Source organism: Camelus dromedarius, chromosome 27 (assembly GCF_036321535.1).
Source record: "Camelus dromedarius isolate mCamDro1 chromosome 27, mCamDro1.pat, whole genome shotgun sequence".
NCBI classification, from domain to species: domain Eukaryota; kingdom Metazoa; phylum Chordata; class Mammalia; order Artiodactyla; family Camelidae; genus Camelus; species Camelus dromedarius.
Genome location: NC_087462.1, coordinates 2,238,818 through 2,256,889, shown reverse-complemented (window position 1 = coordinate 2,256,889; position 18,072 = coordinate 2,238,818). Strand labels below are relative to the sequence as shown.

At 59.0% G+C, this 18,072-nt stretch overlaps 1 protein-coding gene across 7 annotated transcripts in view; it reads right to left on the bottom strand.

Annotated features, from left to right (window-relative positions):
- Positions 1-4,781: 4,781 nt before the first annotated feature.
- Positions 4,782-18,072, bottom strand: part of NFIC (nuclear factor I C) — a 62,968-nt gene continuing 49,677 nt past the window's right edge. For 2 of the 7 annotated variants that reach the window (XM_031436900.2, XM_031436899.2), the window contains exons 7-10: positions 15,347-15,472; positions 13,541-13,725; positions 12,774-12,921; positions 4,782-6,247 (exon numbers count right to left, since the gene is read on the bottom strand). In XM_031436900.2, coding sequence (XP_031292760.1) covers positions 5,328-6,247; positions 12,774-12,921; positions 13,541-13,725; positions 15,347-15,472 — 1,379 coding nt within the window. In that variant the 3' untranslated portion in view covers positions 4,782-5,327. Of the gene's footprint in view, positions 6,248-10,725; positions 10,812-12,773; positions 12,922-13,540; positions 13,726-15,346; positions 15,473-18,072 lie in introns of all 7 variants that reach the window. The other 5 variants (XM_031436904.2, XM_031436902.2, XM_031436905.2 and 2 more) reach the window with 3 other exon arrangements.

Genomic DNA, 18,072 nt, shown 5'->3' with positions numbered 1-18,072 from the left:
GTCACTTTCTGTAAATGGTACTTAGGTAGGCGCGTCCGCGGAAACCGAAATGACTGCGTAATATACAAGGTTATGATTGGAGTATGATGCGAGGGAGCAGGGCGGGGGGCCGGGCAAGGGAGAAGGCTGAGCTTGGGTCTGCCCAGATGCCCCCTTGTCCCCCATCCTGTCCCCACCCTGTGGAGGAGGAGGAGGAGGGGAGGAGGTGGGCAGTGGGCCCAGCTGGAACCTTCTCCGGACATGGGTTCATGATCATGGTGTGTGTATGTGTGTGTGTGTATGTGTGTTATCCGGTGTGTGCGGCAAGCAGAAAGCAAGAAACAGAGTAAACTATCCTGGTAATATTGGTAAAATACAAAATAAGGAGGGAAAAAAAACCTCAAAAAATATCTCAGAGGGAAAAGAAAATTAATAGCAACACCAAAAAATTTTAGAAAGAAAGGAAAAAAAAAAGAGAGAGAGAGAGAAAGAAGGAAAGAAAATTCAGAGGGAAATGGGTCTCTCTCCCTTCTCCCTGTTACCCACCAGGCCGTGTGTCCTGTCCCTCTGACACCCTGCTTGTCCCACCCCCACGTGCGGTCCTGGGGGGGCAGGAGGGCAAGAAGCTGGGGGGTGGGGGCCAGGACCCCTGGATTTCAAGGGGCTTTGGTTTGGGGGGGCCTGGCTGGGACTCAAGATGGGAGGATGGTGTGTTGCGTTTTGGGAACGGGCTTTGGGGGCTTACAGCTGGGGGGGTGGGTAGCTCCCGTCCCCTTTGCAGTGGGTCCCCCTCTAGCCAGGGGGTTGTCTGGAGGGGCTGTTCGGAGGGCAGCTTGTCGGGTAGCTTGGGGACGGGGAGCGACTTCTTTCCTCTCCTGGAGCCTTTGTTCCTGTTGGATCCCGCCTGCTCTTTCCTGAGGCCTGGGGGACCCCCAGGGAGTGGGGGAGATGAACCCCAAAGCCGTACCAGCAGACATGTGAGGCACTGCTTGGGAAAAGTCTGTTTTGGTATCGCTGGCAACAAGTCCTGCTGGGATTGCTTTGGGTCTGTCTCCCTGCCTCGCCCGGGGAAGGGGTGGGGGTGGGCCTCCGGGGCCAGCTCGGACCCCACACACTCTGAAATGCTTAGGGGTAGACGGGTGGGGGAGGCGGTGTCAGCTTGGAGATGAGACTCTCAGGAAGTGTCCAAAGGTGCAGAAACGCGGAAAGGTGGGAGGGTGCTGGATTTGAGGATGGGTCTCTGGAACCTCTCTCCCATTACCCTCCAAAAAAAAAAAAAATTAAAAATCAGGGTCTCAGAGAGAGAATCCAGGCCAAAATAAAAAGTAGCCACTGTATAATCTGTATTATGATAAAAAAATTCCAAAATTATATATATATATGTATAGTATAGCCCTACACTGGAGGTCAAAGTACCGTTGGAAAAGTGAGAGTGGGGGTTGGGGGGTCCTGTGCGCTGTCTCTTCCAGAAGGCTGCACGGTTGCTCCTGGCCCCGGGATCCTGCCTCACTGGCCCCTGCCCAGCCAAGCCGGCTTGCTCCTGGAACATTGCTGTCTCTCGGGGCGGAAAGTTCCGGAGCAGGGACGGGGACGCCGAGGTTGGGGCTGTCTGCTCCTTGGGGAGCTGCAGCAGCCCCTCCTCACCGAGTCTCCTCTGGGCTTCCTTTTCGGGTCTGATTGTCTAGCTCAGGGTGGGAAACTGGGCTCAGAACTCGGCCAGAACCTGGGTTCCAGATCTGGACGTGGGGAGACCCTGGCTCCCCATCTCTCCAGCCACACCTCCCTCTCCACCCTGGCTGGGGTCGGGCGCCCTCACCCACAGAGGGATGGGGGCAGTCTGCATACAGTGGGGGTCTCCCTAGGCTCTTCCACAGCATGGGCCAGGCAGGGGGCTCTGCGTGGATGCACGGTGGGTGAGCGGGTGACAGTGGGCTGGAGGGGGGAGGGGGTTTTAGATGTCAGTTTCACACATGTCAAAAAAAATCCAACACCCTGGCGGCTCCCCACCCAGGGCAGGAGCCGCAAGTGCAGAGGTGGGCAAGGGGCCCGGTTCCTAGTGTCTCTGCAGTCCTGCCTGTGGCAGGCGGCCTGGGGATCAGCCGGATGGGACGCTGCAGCTCTTCTGAGCGCCTGGGGAGGACGTGCCTGCCACACTCAGCTGGAGGAGCCGAGAACACACAGCTGGGGGAGAGGGAGGGGGCAAGGGAGGGGGCATTCTGGGGCCCGAGGTGCTCTGGGGTCTGGGCCATGAGGGACAGTGGTCCCCAGGAGGCCCTCGGGGAGGGGTCCTGCTGGGAGGTGTCACCTATCCCTCTGCCACGGGCTGCTCCCCTGCCCCTAGGGGTGGAGAGCTGTGGGGCATGGAATAAAAACCAGAAATCAGCCCCATGGAAACTGACAAGCAGGGCTCTCAGGCCAGAGGGCAGCCCTTAAGGGCAGTGTCAAGGCCGGCTGAGGCCACTGTCTTGACGCTCCCTCTGTCCCCTGGGACTTACTGAGGTGTCTTTCTGGAAGAACACATGGCATGAGCATACGGTGGAGGATGAATGCCGGGGTCTCTTTGCAAGGCCCCACCCGGCTCTGGACACAATTCTAAAGTCTGAGGTGGTGGCAGGAAAAATGGATGGGGACCGTCTGCTCGGTGTGTCCTCACAGGAGATGTCTGAGGGGCTCAGGGGCGGGGAGGGCCAGAGGTGGTGAGGAAGGATGGCCTGAGGTTGGAGGACCTGGCCCTTTGGTCCTCCTGCCCCAACACCCCACTAACTGTCTGCTACTATCTCAGCTTTGGTTGAGTTAAAGGCAAAGGAAACTGGAAAAGAGGAAAAAAAAAAAAAGAAAAAGAAAAGAAAAAGGAAGAAAAGAAGGAAGGGAGAAAGAAAGGAAGGGAAATAACAAAATAAAACTGAGGAAAGGACAACAGCACGGCCGGCACCCCAACCCCGGACGGAGGCCTGTGATGCAGCGTCCCCCTTCCCCGGCCCCCCGGCCGGGCCTCGGATGGCTGAGCTAGCCCTAAGGTTCAGACAGACAAATATTGCATATATCGGGTTTGGTTTTTGTCTTTTTGTTTGTTTCATACCAGACCCCCTCCACAGTCACAGCTGGAAGACTCAGAACCGGCTGGGAGGGACAGGAGGGACCTGCCTCCCAAGGCCAGTCTCCGGGGATGGGTCCTTTGGCAAGAAGGAGGGGGCTGCGTGGGGGGGTGGGGGACAGCGATTTGACCCTGAGCCAGGGGGACACCAGCCTGCGGGAGAGGTGGGACGGGGGAGTCTGGCTATCAGCAGGGTGGCCACCCCATGGGGGGACTGCCTGGACCGTGGGTGCATGCATGGCGTCTGGGGGCTGGCCTGTGGCCCAGTGACGGGAGAAGCCCTTGCCCGGGGCCAGGGCACACCCCTGAGGTCTGTCGGCCGCTGTGGGCAGGGGATTCAGAAATGACCCCCCTGGAGCCCGAGGGTGGGGCCGGGGGTTGCAGAGCACCAGGGAGCGCCCCCAATGCAGCAGGAGACGTGGAGACAGAGCTGAGGGTGGGCTGGGGGTGGGGCAGATGTGGACTGCTTTTTTAGCAGTGTGGTTTTTAAGCGTGTGATTTTTCTTCATTTTTAAAAATTCTTAATTTTTCTTTATTTTTTTACAAATAGAAATACATCCCTTTTCAATTTTTACTTTTTATTTCATGTCATTGTTTGTCTTTTTTTTTGAACTACACGAGCAGTGCATGCAGCTATGTGTGCGCTGATATTGTTTAAAGGTAATACTTATTTTCGGGAGGCAAGGCACATCATGTGGTAGAAAATTTCGTGCAAATTAGGAAACATGGAATTTTTTTAAAGTTTTTTTTTGTATCTTTTTTTTTTCTTTTAAAGAGGAGGAAGTGGTGCTGGAGGGCTGGGGGACGGCTGGGGAGGAAGGGAGAGCCAGGTATAATTTGCCATGCAGTTATCAGCCGCCGCGAGCTGATGTCAGGAGCCAGGTCACAGGAATCCTTGACTAAGCACCATGCAAAGTTAGGTAGCTGGGGGCTGCCAGGTGCCCCCTCCCCTACCCCGCCTACCCGCACCCTAAGGTTCCCAGCTGAGAAGCTTCTGGAGACCCCGACTGCACCTCCCGGAGAGTACGGCCCATGCTTTGGTCCCCAACAGCCAGGCAGTGGATGGGCCCTGGGGACAGACGGACGGACGACGGGAGGGGGCCTGGTGGGGAAGGGTCTTGGGTCTTTCTCTTTATGATTGAGTGGGCTCGCCAAGCCCCTTGGGCTGGTTTGGGAGGAAAGTCTGGTTTCTGGGGAGGCGGGAGGAGGCTGGCCAGGACTGGGGCACCGGGGTACCAGGGTAGGGAGAGGAGGGGGGCCAGACTGGGCATAGTCGAGGTGGAGGCCCTGCCCAGGGCAATGGCTTTGGCCCAGGCCTGGGGATGGGGGGCCGTGGTGGCGGAAGGCACTCCCCAGCACCAGGCCTGGAAGAGGCCAGTTAGGGCTCAGGAGGATGGACCTGGAGGGAGTCTTGTGTTTGGGCCTGATGACCCTAGGACACCAAACACCCGATTCCCTGGCCCCCCACTCACCCAAGGCCATCATGGGGTTGGGGCAGGGATGGGGGTGAGGGGGCACCTGGGGTCCCCAGGTTTAGTGTTTTTGGAGCGGCTCAACGGAAAACGCTTAGCTGATGGGAGGTCCCCTACATGGCTGCAGGGAGCCCCGAGGCGCTGACCCTTCCTGCCCCCAGCCAGAACCCCCGACCCTGTCCAGGCGCAAGCAGAGGGCACTCGGCCCAGCCTTCTCTCCTTCTGGCCGCCCAGCTGCACTGCACCTCCCCAGCTGTGCCCACTTCGGAGGGGAGATGAAAGTGCAAACCGTGGTCCCCCTGTGGGCCGAGAGGCACCAGGGAGGGGGTGTCGCTCCAGAATGTAAGGCACTGGCAGAGGAGGCGTGGGGAGGGGGCACATCGGCTTCCCCAGGTCCCACCCCCACACGGCAGGACGCTTGGGGGATGCCCAGCTCTGCCCCCTGGGTCTGCTCGGGGGGTGGGGGGGTCCCATCTCTCTAGCTCTGAGGGGGCGCACAGCAATGAGGGGTCAGTGACTGGAGGGGGCCGGGTTGCAGGGGAGGAGGGTGGAGGATGCCCACGGCCACTCGCGTCCCAGCTGGACAAAGGGGAGGGGGGCGGGCGGTGGGAATCAGGCACTTAAACCACTCGCTCTCACCTCCCACCTCCATGGGCTAAGTGGGGGGTCCTCCCCTTTCAGGGCTTGGGTGGATGGAGAGTCCAGAGGGGTGCCCCCATCTCGGGGAGCTCCGGGTCTCTCTGCTCCACCGCCCCCAGCCCCTTCCTCGGAAAGTGCATCTCTTACAGTGTGTGCAACGCGGAGCCCTCCCCGGGGGTGTGGAGCTGGCCGGGGCTGGGGTGCCATGGGGTGGCCTCCAATGCCTGGGGTGGGGCTGGGGGTCGTTTGCATAGAGACTTCTCCCAAACCGGGCAGGCGTGGGGCTTCCAGAAAGAACAAGTCCCCAGCACGCTCTGGGGCAGGCAGAGGTCCACAAGCGCAGAACACTCTTGAGAGAGCACAGGCCACGCATCCCAGCTCCCTGGCCACGCCCGGGGTCTCCCCACAACCCTCTTCTGCCCTTGTCGCTTCCCCAACCACCCTGCTGGCCTTGGCTGCCCGCTGCTGGGGTCCTGCCTTTCCACTTGGCAAACACTGTCGCGGGGGCCTGGCCGACGTCCTGGCAGCGGCGGCAGCAGGGGCATGGGGAGAGGTGGCCTCGCTGGGTGTCCTGCCCCGTCGGCTGGGCACGGGCACCAGGCTGCGCTCACCTGGTCCTGGGCGGAGGCGGGAGCGGTGCCGGCCCTTCCAGAGCAGCAGCGAGAGGAGATGAATAACTTAGGAAGGCGCGCCGGCTCTGAGGGTTGGCGGGGCCGGGCTCTCCGGTCCAGTCCGTCTGGCCGCGGCGTCCCGAGAGTCCGAAGCGTTGCCATATTCACCTTCTGCCTTCTTGGTTGGGTGGGTTTATTTTTATGCATGGTTTTTTTTTTCCGGTTTGTCTTTTTTTTTTTCCTCTTTTCTTTCTTTTTTTCTGTTTTTTCTTCTGTGTGTATGTGTCTGTGTGTTTTGTCTTTCAGCCGCGCTGGGAGTCGGCAGGGTATTCTTGCTTGCTCTAGCTTTCCACCGAAAACGTGGGCCGGGGGCTGGCGCTGCGGACCCCCAGGATTCCCAGGACGAAGGAGCAGGGTGTGGGAAGAAATCTTTCTTATCCCAGATACCAGGACTGGGCGGCCCGAGAGGATGCAGAGAGAGAAAGAAGAGATTGAGGGTCAGGCTCTGCCAGCCACTGCCATGCCCACCGCGGCCCCACCCGACTCCTGTGACCTGTGACTTGTCCCCCATCCCAGACCTGTCATGACCCGTTGGTTGACCCTGGGCAAGTGACTCTGCCCCTAAGCAGCGCTGCTAGATAAATCACAGAATGCCCAGTGAAATCTGGATTCTGGATAAACGACCGATAAACCTTTTAACATAAGTATACCCCATGCAACTTTTGGGATATAATTTTACTTAAAAGATTTTTTTGTTGCTGTTGTTTAAATCCTTTGTTTATCTGGAATTGAAATCTATCTGAGTATCTTGTAGTTTTGTTTGCTAAATCTGGCAGCTCAACCTCTGAGCCTCACTGCCCTGACTATAAAATGAAGGAGGGGACCTCTTACTCTGTTCATGGAGGGTGACAGGTGAATCTTTATGGAGCACCACCATATTTGGGCTCTGAGACTGGGGTTGTTGGTTTCCTTTTTTGTTTTAATAAACATTTTCCCATTAATGATTTCCTCCAGAACCCTACATGAAAGCAGAACTATTGCCCCCTGACCCCATTTTGCAGTGAAGAAAACTGGGGCTCAGAGAAGTTAAGTAACTTGCCCAAGTCCACCAGCATGGGAGGGAGGGGCAAAGCTGGAATTGGAACTCAGGCCTGAGAAGCTCCAGTCCCCACTGGTAGCCCTGCCTGGGGTTGACCCCTCAGCCTGGCCTTTTCGGGGGTCACAACTCCCACTTTACAGAGAGGGAGATTGAGGCTCTGGGACAGGAGGCCAGGCCTGCACGTATAGCTGTGGCCTGAGTCTCCACCGGGAAGCTGCTGTACAGACTCTTCCCCTGGAAATGCATCCAGTTTGCCTGTGTGGGGTGGGCTTGGGGGTAGGTAACACCCATCTTTGCCCCACTGAGGTCAGAGCATACTGTACCCCCACCCCTGCTGTAAATCAATAGCACCCCCTCCAACCAGGCCACCCTGCAGCCACAGGGCCATCCCATCCAACTGATGCTGTGGCTCCCAGCCCCCCATCTCCAGCCAAGTTCAAGTTCATCTTGGCCATTACCTCATGTCTGGTTTCCGTTGGCAACCAGACAGATTCTGGGCGTGATCCTCCCCTGTGGTGGCCGGCCTCCCCTAGGCCCTTCCTCCCTTCCTCCTCCCCTCCTAGGCTCTCTGCCCAGCTCTGGCGCCCCGTAATGGGGTGGTGGTGGGGCCCCTCAACTCAACATCCTCCCCCTTAGCTGAAGGGGAGACTGAGGCAGCACGGTGCCAGAGGTGAGGTCCAGGCTCTGGCATCCCCCTGGCCTCTCTGGAGCCACCAGTGTGGCTTTGGGCATGTGGCTGCAACCCTCTGGCCCTTGGTTTACTCATCAGCTGAACGGACATGATGGACAAAAACCATCTGGTGTAAAATGCTCAGCTGGGGGGAATCCTTCACATAGGGATGGGGGTAGGGGTGTCAGAGGCCACAGAGTCTCACTTGGGGGGCCAAAGTGATGGATGGCTCAGGACTGGGGAGGCTGATGGTGAAAGACGGGTGGGCAGGATGAAGAAGGTGGGCCATTCATCAAGGAGAGATCAACTGACACTGATCAGGGGAGGGGCAGTGACTGGAGGAGGGGTTACTGATCAGGGGGAGGGGCAGTGACTGGAGGAGGGGTTACTGATCAGGGGGAGGGGTAGTGACTGGAGGAGGGGATACTGATCAGGGGAGGGGCAGTGACTGGAGGAGGGGACACTGATCAGGGGGAGGGGCAGTGACTGGAGGAGGGGATACTGATCAGGGGAGGGGCACTGACTGGAGGGAGAGACATTGATCGGGGGAGGGGCACTGACTGGAGAGGGGGATATTGATCAGGGAGAGAGGCATTGATTGGGGGAAAGGCAGGGGATGCAAGGGCTTGTGCGGAGGCAGAGAAGCCACTGCAGGCTGGGGGTAGGGGCAGAGGAAAGCAAACCCGCCAGGAATAATGAAGGCGGAGACAGAAGTGCTGACTGGGCCAGAAAGGAGAGGCCTCTCAGCTCTGAGCCCTTCGCACAGGGGTTCCAAGAGGGGGGAGTGGGTGTCACGGCTTCTTCCCCCCTTCCCTCCCTGAGGTCTGTCTGGACCGGGGGTGCCTGAACCCACTGGGGGACTTGGGGGTCTTCAGTCCAGGGACCTGTGGTCTTGCCTGTATGGTGCTGGCGAGATCTTCCCCCAGACTCAGATGGAGGGCCTCACCTTTCCTGTCACCCTTGAGAGTCTCTCACCCATCTGTCACCTTCCCTGCCTCCCCAAAACCAGCCTCACAAAGTGCTTTCCAATTCCCCGCCCTAGCTGTGCCCCTCCCTCTCTCTAATCCCTTCCATAGCTCCCCTTGGCCCGCAGGCCAAAGACCACATTTGAGGTCTTCCACATTCAGGCTGTCTCGCCATCATTTCCAGCCTTTGGCAGTGCTGAGCCCCCTGCCTGGACACCCTCATCCTTCTCTGCCTGACACCAGGCTCCAACCCCTCCCGACCCAGGCAGAGTCCCAGATAGCCCCTCTCCCAAGTTCCTCGACAGTTCTGGTCCCACCCTCCCTGGGTACCCAGCAGGACTTGCAGGCTGGGGGGGAGCAGGGGGGTGCGACCAGAAGCATGTAGAACCAAAGGTACCCCACCTTGCCTGCCTCAGTTTCCCTCCCCTCTCAGGCCATCCAGGCTGACAATGGGGTAGGTGAGGTGGTGGGTGAGGGAGGCTGGGGAAGGGTTAAGAGGGCAGGGCCCTCTCCCTGTCACTTTTATTAGCTTTGATTTCTGAAGCAATTAGGACATTCCCAGCCTCCTGTGGGGAGGGATGTCAGGTCAGCTGGGACAGGAAACGCCTGGCTCTCAGAGAACTGTGGGGGTGGTAGTGTCCAGGCCCCGACAAAACTCAAAACCCAAAGAGGGGAGTCCTAGGGCCACCCCAGCTTGCTGGGTGACACTGACCAAGTGACCCCTCTTTTGGATTCCAGCTGAGGCTCTGTAAGACAGGACACTGAGTATTTTGGATATGTGAGGGTATGTGGGGCGGTTGGATAAAATTGGTTCCCTAACGCTTGAGACCCTTCAAAGCCACCCCAGGAGGTGCCCAAGGCCAGAAGAAGAGACTGAGGTTCAGAGTGACTAAAGTAGAACTGGGCATGAGCCCTGGTCTCCTGACCACAGCACCCCCAGTTGAAGTCTGGGCAGGAAGGGCAGAGGATAGCCAGGTCTTCCTCACCCACTCTGGCCCCTCCGCGCTGCCAGCAGCGACCAGGCCAACCTTGGAGGGTCCCCAGGGGGCCAGGCTGTGGTGGGAGGTTCCTTGGGTCTGGTCTGGGTGGCTGAATCTGGTCTCAGCGGAGGATGGGGGATGTGGCTGCCTCTCTGCCTCCAAACACCCACCCTGCCCATGGACTCTGCTGTAGGAGACTCTCCCACAGTGGCTTGAGGGTCCAAATGTGGCTCCTGGGGACCCCACAGATCCCCATGCTCTATGCTTCTGGTGATTTGGAGATGCTGAGGGGCCCTGAGGAGGGTTCTTGGTGCATCTGGGCCTTGGAGGGAGCTGGTACTGCCCTCTGGCTGTTTTACATACTGTGACCCCCTCCTCAACATGCACCAGGGACTGTAGGCTCTGGGGTCCAGCCAACACTCTCAAACACCATCTGCCCAACACACTCCTGGCCTGTGCACGACACAGATGTGGATGCCGGCCCGAAGGCCGGTGTTGGGGATGCGTGGGCAGGAGCTGAAGTCACCTCCCACCCTGAAGAAAGCTGGGAGCCCTGAGTCTGAGCTCTGGACTGTCATGGCTCTACCTTGCACTGCTGTGCAGCCTCGGGCAACTCACTCCTCCTCTCTGAGCCTCCTAGTCTCGTCCTCAACCAACCTCCCTCCCCTTTCCGTGGTGCACACTCAGCTGCAGTAATGCCAACTCCACCTCTACCACCCCCGCCACCTTGCAGGCTAGAGCCGGGGGCAGGGGCTTGCATGCTCTACTGGGAGGCCCCACCCCTGGCCCTCCTCTCCTGTGGTCCCTCTGGCCAGCATAGGAGGATGAAGGCAGGGGTGGGGGGGAAGCTTGGGCTGACGTGCTGTGTGATCCTGGGCAAATCCCCTCACCTCTACGAGCCTCCGTCTCCCCATCTGTGCCAATGGGGCCAGGGTGGCAATAACCCAGGCCCCACAGCAGTTCTGCTGTAACTGCCCCCGGCAGGAAGCGCAGACGGACTTGGAGTAGCACCGCATCCCTGGGCATGGGCTCGAGGCCCTGGAAGGGCCTGGGAGGCTGGCCCCGCTGCCACGCTGCCACGCTCAACAGCCACTGTGCTAGGGGTGTGGCTGGGGGGAGGCACGGGGCCCAGTGGGCCAGCTTCTCCCTGTGCACCCAGGCCGGCCCTCTGCCCTGCCCCTCCCACCCCCCAACCAGCTGGCCTCTTGGCCCCTACCTGTGCCTGATAAATGCCCGTTGGATCCCTTGGTCCTAATCCCACAAAGGAACGGTTTGCAGGGGACGTGCCGGGCGTAGAGTAGGCTGCGGGGAGGAGAGAGACCGAGAGCCCGTTAGCGCAGAGGCGGCACGGGAGCACCAGAGAGGGTGGCCGCTGCCCAGGGTCACACAGCTGGGCCTTCGCACCCAGCACCCGGTCCTCAGAGCTCGCCGCCCTCCCCCTGGATGGTCCAGGCACCCGGAAAAGCCCACAGTCTCAGGCCCCCAGGGTCACGCGGGCCGGTGTCTGCTGGGAGGGAAGGCACAGGATGAAAGATTCATAATCCAGAAACCGCCTGTGAATTATTCAGGTGCTCCACTGCCTGGCCCATCCTGTGCCCGCGGCCTACACCCCGCACGGGGCGCCATGAACTATTGAGGGCATTTTATTTATTAATTTTCCTCCTGGAGAGGGCGCGGGGAAGGCCGGGTGTGCGCGCGCACACACACACACACGTATTTCTATTTTAATCTCACTGATCACGTTTTGTCAGTGAGTGAATGATTCACGACCCAGGCTGGTGGGGGGACAGGGGTGGTGGGAGGGTCCCCACATGGTGAGCGGGAGGCAGTGAGGCCTGGGGGGTTTGGGGTGTAGGAAGCAGGCTGGACCTGCAGTTAAGAAGCTGGTACGGAGGGAAGGAAAATGAACCCACATTTATTCCTTGTCTATTAAGTGTCTACTGTATGCCAGGCACTGGGCACTATCCCATTTTAATCCTCAGTGGCCTCAATGCAGCAGACATGATAATTATACCCATTTCACAGATGAGAAAGTAGGCAGAGGAGGTGACAACCAGCAGCACAGGCCAACTCTCTACTTTGCACCTGGCCTGCTGCTAAATGTTCTCCCTGACCTATTTCACCAACTTGCTACCCACCACCCTCTGGTGACTATTCCATATTGCCACTGAGAAATCTGAGGCTCAGAGAGGAGAGGACATTTGCCCAAAGTCACACAGGGAGCATGATGCAGAGGCAGGATTTGAATCCAGTGCCCCACGCTGCATCTGGTGTTTAGAGAAAGCCTATCTGCATGTAAGGCTACCCTGGCTCTAGGCAGGTAGTGGGAAGAAATGTTGGGGGCTGGGGTGCTGCATGTGGGGAGGGGGGCGGATGGGGCCCAGACGGAATGGTCGGCCCCTCCTGCTCGGGTTGGGTGAGGAATCTCACTTGGGGAGCGAGGGAGAGAGAGACACTCAAAAAGGGAAGGGGTTCAGGGAGAGGCTTGAGGTGGAGCCACTGCTGATGGGACAGACCCCAGGAGGGGGAATCTGAGACCTCTTCCCAGTCTGGAGCAGCCTTGGAGTGGGGGGTGCATTAGGAGCAAGCAAGCTGTAATCTGGAACCACATCCAGAAGGTAGAAAGTTCTAGAATGTAAGGAGACCAACCCAGGACCTTCCATCAGGCTACCACCTGGAACCACAGAGACACAGCAAAAAGTTCTAGGAAGCGAGGCAGCTGACCCACGGCCTCCTTGGGTCAGGAGGACAGGTGGGTACTGTCCTGTCTACAGGTGTGGCCCAGCTGGGTTACCAGTAGCTGAACGGGGCCCCATTTCCCCCCAAGAATCCAGAACGCTGGAATTTTTATGTGAGATATCCAGATTTTAAAACAACAACAGATTTTCATTTTCCACAAACAAGAGGCATCTAGGGGCCGAGTCTGGCCCTCCGGCCTTTCTCCTTTGAGATCTCTGCCTGTCCCTCTGCCAGCGGCCTCTTGCACGGAGGAGGATTCAGAAGCCCAGAAGGGGAACACAGGGACCCCAAGCCACTCAGCCAATGGGGGCAGACTCCAGACTTGCCCCTGGCCACCCTCTAAGGCTGCCTTGGCTCTGCGTGGACCTGACCAGGTGGCCCCAGGCCTCTATCTGGGGACCCACCAAACTCGCCGGTACCCACCGGGCCGTGCCTGAGCCCCCGACCCCAGCAGCGGGGCCGGGGAGGGGAGGGGCCCCTCGGGGACGCCCGCCCTGCCACGGGCACCGCTTCCCGAGTGCTTACAGGGCGAGGTCGGCGACGAGCTTCCTCCCTCGGAGGTGGGTTTGGTGGCAGGGGGGAGCGCCAGCCGCGGCAGCCCGGGGGGCGGGGGTGCCAGCATCTGAGCGGAAAGGCAGTGACTGGACATTTTGAGCTGGCCACTTCCATTTAACTGGGGGGACAGAGAGACAGGTGGTTAAGGCGGCGGCGCCCCCTCCGCCTCGGGCTGCCATCTGCCCGCGCGCCCCGCAGCCCTGCAGGGCCGGGGAGGGGCTGGTGGGCGTGGCCAGGGCGAGTTTGGTGGGTGCCCGGATGACCAGGACGGCCGGCCTCCAGCGTCCCGTCCCGGGATCCAGCCTCCTGGGATCGCGCTCCCTCCGCCGCCTCCTCAAGCCACTCTGCACCCACCTGCTTCCCTTCCACGCCTCCTAAACAGCCTTGTCCCACCTCCGGGGCGGCCCCCCGGCGTTCGCTGCGGGGACACATCCATCCACCACCTTGCCCGCAGTTCCCAGCTCCAAAAGGCTCAGAACACCCAATGTTTTGGTGAAAGTTTGGCCAGAGCCAGCCTGAGCTCCGCCGTAACCGTGTTTAGTTTCCGGGCGTCCTAAAACATGTGCTGTCAATTTTGACATCCGAACAAGCCTCAGTTCTGACCCGGTCTGGCTCCGGGTGCTTCAGATGAGAGGGGCTGCGGACTCGCTGCTGCACGACGGAGAACGCGGGGACGGCCGCCTGACACTCGCAGTGACGCGCCAGGGCCCCAGGGAGGTCGCGCCCTCCAAACTCACCGGTCCAGGCTGCTGACTGGCCGGGTCGCAGGCCAGCGAGACGAGATCTTTGAGCGGGTCCTGGGGGTTGAGGTGAGGCGGGTAGCGGATGGCCGTGTGCGGGAAGTAGGTGGAGGCCGTCTGGGGCAGGATTGAGGTTGTGGGGAAGTGCAGGGCCGAGGACGGGTGTGGGCTCCGGGCGATTCCTGCGGAGGGGGCGGGGTGGGGGGCGGTCACCGGGGGCTCTGGCCAGCCCCCTCTGTCTCCCTCTGACTGTGGGCGTGGATCATGACTGCATCAGGCCCTGCTGTCATTTACACGCCCAAATTCGCTGACTCCACCGGGACCCCACAGGGTTCTGGTATCGCTCCTGTTTTTACTTCTTTTTTAAACAGAGGATGACCGGGGGCTCTGGGAGGGAATGTCCCCTGCCCCAGGCCACGCGAGCAGATAGTTCCAGCCCAGGCTCACTGGCCTCACAGCTAACTCATTCCATAAATGGCTGGCAGGTCAGGTTTTTAAAAAATATTGAGATATAATTTGCACATTAAAATTCACCCTTTTTAAGTATACAATTCAGTTTTTTTTTAACACACTGATGGAGCCATGGAACCATTACTAGTCTCTTTTAGAACATTCTCATCACCCCCAAGGAAACCCCATCCCCACTAGCATCACCCCCATCTCCTCCCTAGCCCTTGACAATCACTAACCCACTCTCTACCTCTGTGGATTGGCCTGTTCTGGACGTTTCATATAAATGTTATCACACACTATGTGGCCTCCTGTGTCTGGCTCTCTCACTGAGCACCGTGTCTCAAGGTCCATCCACACTGTAATGAGTGTCAGGGCCTCGGTCCTTTTCATGGCTGAGTAATATTCCATTCTGGTATTTGCTTTTTTTCCTTTTTCTACACAATTCAGTGACTTTCAGTATATTCAGTTTGTAATTCCAGAACATCTTCATTTCTCTGAAAAGAAGCTCTGTGACCATGAGCAGTCACTTCCCCCTTCCTCTCTCTCCAGCCCCTGGCCAGATAGTAAATATTTTTGGCTTTTCAGGCCATAGGGTCTCTGTTGTAGCCGGTCAACTCTGCCCTGCAGCCTGCAAGGCACTGCAGACAACATGGTAATGGATGTGTGTGGCCCTGCACTAATAAAACTTTATTTACAAGAAGAGGAAGTGGCTGGGGTGGGGGGTGCTGCTCTGCTGGCTCCTGCTCTAAACCACTGTGCTATTTTGGGGATTTCTGCCCTTCCCCTGTATGTGTGTCTGCCCTTGTATGGAACTAAATCATTATTATCACAACCAAGGTGCAATAGGTGATATTCAAACTCTTATTTAACTTATTCTATCCCACAGACAGCCCTGAGAGGGCGATGTTTATGAGCCCCAATTGACAGATGACTGGCTCAGCTCACACCTTGAGGCTGCTGGAGTCTCTCCTCTGCTTCAAGTGTGATGCTTCCCATCTGTGTGGCCGGGAGCACCCGGATCTCTGTGTGGCCTGCGTGTGTCTTTGTGTGTGTCTGCCTCCTTCTGTGGCCACCTGACCCGGTGGTCTGTCCGTGGGTCACTCACATGGGGAGCAGGTTGAGGGGTGAGTCCTGGGCTGCACCTCCTTGTACAGAAGGGGAAACTGAGGCCCAAAAGGACTGAGTCAGCCCCAAGTGCTCTCTGCCACAGCACCTTCAGGCTTTCTTGCCTGGTTGGGAGGCTACAGCAATAGAACTTGTGGTCAGATGGCCAGTGGGACTTCCCTGGCCACGAGGGGCCTGGTCAGAGGGCCCAGCTGCCCCTCCCCGCCTGGGGTATGCAGTGCTCACCACTGTGCACGGCGATGACGGGCCGGTGGTGCTGGGTGAAGCTGGAGAGACGAGGCGAGTCCTGGGGAGATGGGCTGTTGAAAGGTGACTTGTCCATCTCTGTCTTCTTCACTGGGGATGAGATGCCTGTGGGGAGGGCAAGAGGGTCAGGGCCCTTCAGGCAGGGCTGCTCCACTCCCAGGACCCCTGGACCTCCTTCTCCCAGCAACCTGTGGGCAAGGGGCTGGGAGCCCAATGAGTAGAGGGGCAAACTAAGGCTCAGAGAAGGGGGCCACCCAGGGTCACATGGCCCATGGGATGTGGAGCCTGATGCCACACAGGCCCCAGGACGTCACAGCCTGGTCCCCAGCTTCTCTCCTTCCAGAGATGGATGAGCTCAGGGCTGACCCTCTCCCCTGGGGACACCAGAGCCCTGGAGAAGGTGGCATGGTGGGGAGGGGGAGGGTGGTCTGGTCCAAAGCCCGAGTCACTCTGTGCTTGTGTTCCCCCATCCTTACTGGGGCAACAGAACTATCCCTGTGGAGTCATTGCATTAAGTGACATACAACATGTAAAGCCATTAGACCAGGGCCTTCCACACACCCACATGCTGGAATTACTTGCTGTCATTCCTCTGCAGACAGAGGCCTCACTACCTCCCATGGCTGCCCTTGAAAACTCGGACGGTCTCCAGCTCAGCCTCAAGGAATGAATGGTGTAAAATGGGCAGGTACAGACTCCGTGGAGGCCATGGCACAGAACGAACACTGGCTCAGAAGGAGCCCTGTCATGATAGGGGGGATGGTCCGCACGGGTGCCAGGGCACATGTTCCCTTGAAGACGCGTGACTGCCTCCCCTGCCTCCCTGTGCCCCCTCTATGCCATCCTCTGCAGAGGCTTTTTCTATTGAGAGTTAGGGATGGTGACGTGCCTGGAAAACGGCAGAGTCCCCTGCCCGGCCTCATCCCTGGAACTGGACTCTCAGTGAAGTGGGGCCCGGAGGCCGGCATGTTTAGAAATTATTTTAAAATTCATTTTAGGGTGAAGCATACCCACTGAGACCACAGTGGACTCACACGTGGTGAGGGGGAGACATCTCCCACCCAGCACAAGGTGGCCTCTCTGGTGACAGACATCGGGGCTGGACCACCCTCCATAAGTGTCCTGGGCACTGCAGGGTGGGGAGCAGTATGCTGGGCCCCACCCACTTGATGCCAGGAACCCCCAGTCATGACAAGACAGACAGTGACCAGTATCCCCTGGATGGCAGAACCAACCGGTCAGAACCCCTGCCTTACTCTCAAGCCCACTGCCACTGTCTGTGGGTCTCCTGCCGACGGTCCCTGGGGCATCTGTGGCGTCCCCAGCACTGTGCCACCTGGCATGCTGGTGCAGCTCCCCTCTGGCGTTTCCCCATGGGGGCTTCCTGTCCTCTGCAGCTGCACGGCCTGGGGTGGACCAGATCTGGGAACCAGCCCCTGGACAGGCCACCAACTGCTTTTGCTGTTACAAAGGTCACTGCCCCTGACGGCTCAGAGCGCACATCACACTGTTGAAAGTGGGGAGCAAATCGCGGCGTGTGGTTGGCAGCCCAGAGGCCCCATGGCCAAGCCGGGCGTTGGAGCAGGCCCGGGACTTCCCAGGGACAGGAGGAGCTGGTGGGACCGAGGGCGGCTGGCAGGGAGGAGGCTGGCCCCGTGGGTGCTGCGTGCTTGTGTGTGTGTGTGCGTGCGTGCGTGCGTGTGTGTGTGTGCGCGCGCGCGCACTGGCACAGGAGCGTGGCAGGCTCCCTGCTGGCACGGGGCTGGCTGCAGTGGGAATGAGGTTAGGGCTGTCAGATGCTCACTTAGGAGGATTTCCTAGAACAGCCTGTCCTGGATGGAAATAGTGTGGTGTGGCCCCAGCCCCCCGCTGCATCTCCACAGGCCCTTCCTGAGCCGGGGCCTGCAGAAGCCAGGGCAGGAAGGAGGGGAGAGAGAGCCGGCCAGGGGGCTGCAAGGAAGAGTAACCCTTGTGCTCCTGGGCGGCTCTGAGGGGGTCCTGCACACGTGCGCATCTCCACATCTGAACACCCCCCATCCTGTTTGTTGTCAAGGTCCCACGTGAGCAACCGCTGTCCGGTTAACACAGTGCCCTGTGTCCCTCATCAAAGCAGATGTCTCCCCATTTAACAAGCGTGCCCGTAATATCCCCTGGATCTGACTGGCCAGCTTTTTGCTCAACATACATATCTCTACACCCCCATCCGAGATTGCGCATGTTCCCCATCAAAAACGTAAACCTTAATGGACACACATGCCTGTAGATGCCCCCATCTGAGTGTCCCTGCACTCGCTTGTCACAAACGCCTGTCTGTCCCGTATCTGAGCACCTGCCCATCTGCTAGACAAACTAGCCTGTCTCCCTGCAATGCCAGCGCCACTGGGGGTGCCGACTGCAGCCGCCCGCTGGGTCTCCAGGGCCCAGGACACAGGGTGGGCAGAGAGAGTGTGGAGTGGATGGGTGGATGGAGCGCAGTTCTGCTGGGAATGGCCGTCACTCAGTGAGCACTTACTATGCGGACCAGCCTCCCACCCTGCCAGCACTGCTGACATCAGGGGGCTGGGTCATCTGTGGGGCTGTCCTGGGCACTGTGGGGTGTGGAGCAGCCTCCCTGGGCCCCACCCACTGGATGCCAGGACCCCCCCCCCCCCCGCTCATGACAACCACAGATGTCCCAGACATCACTCAGTGCCCCCTGAGGGCAG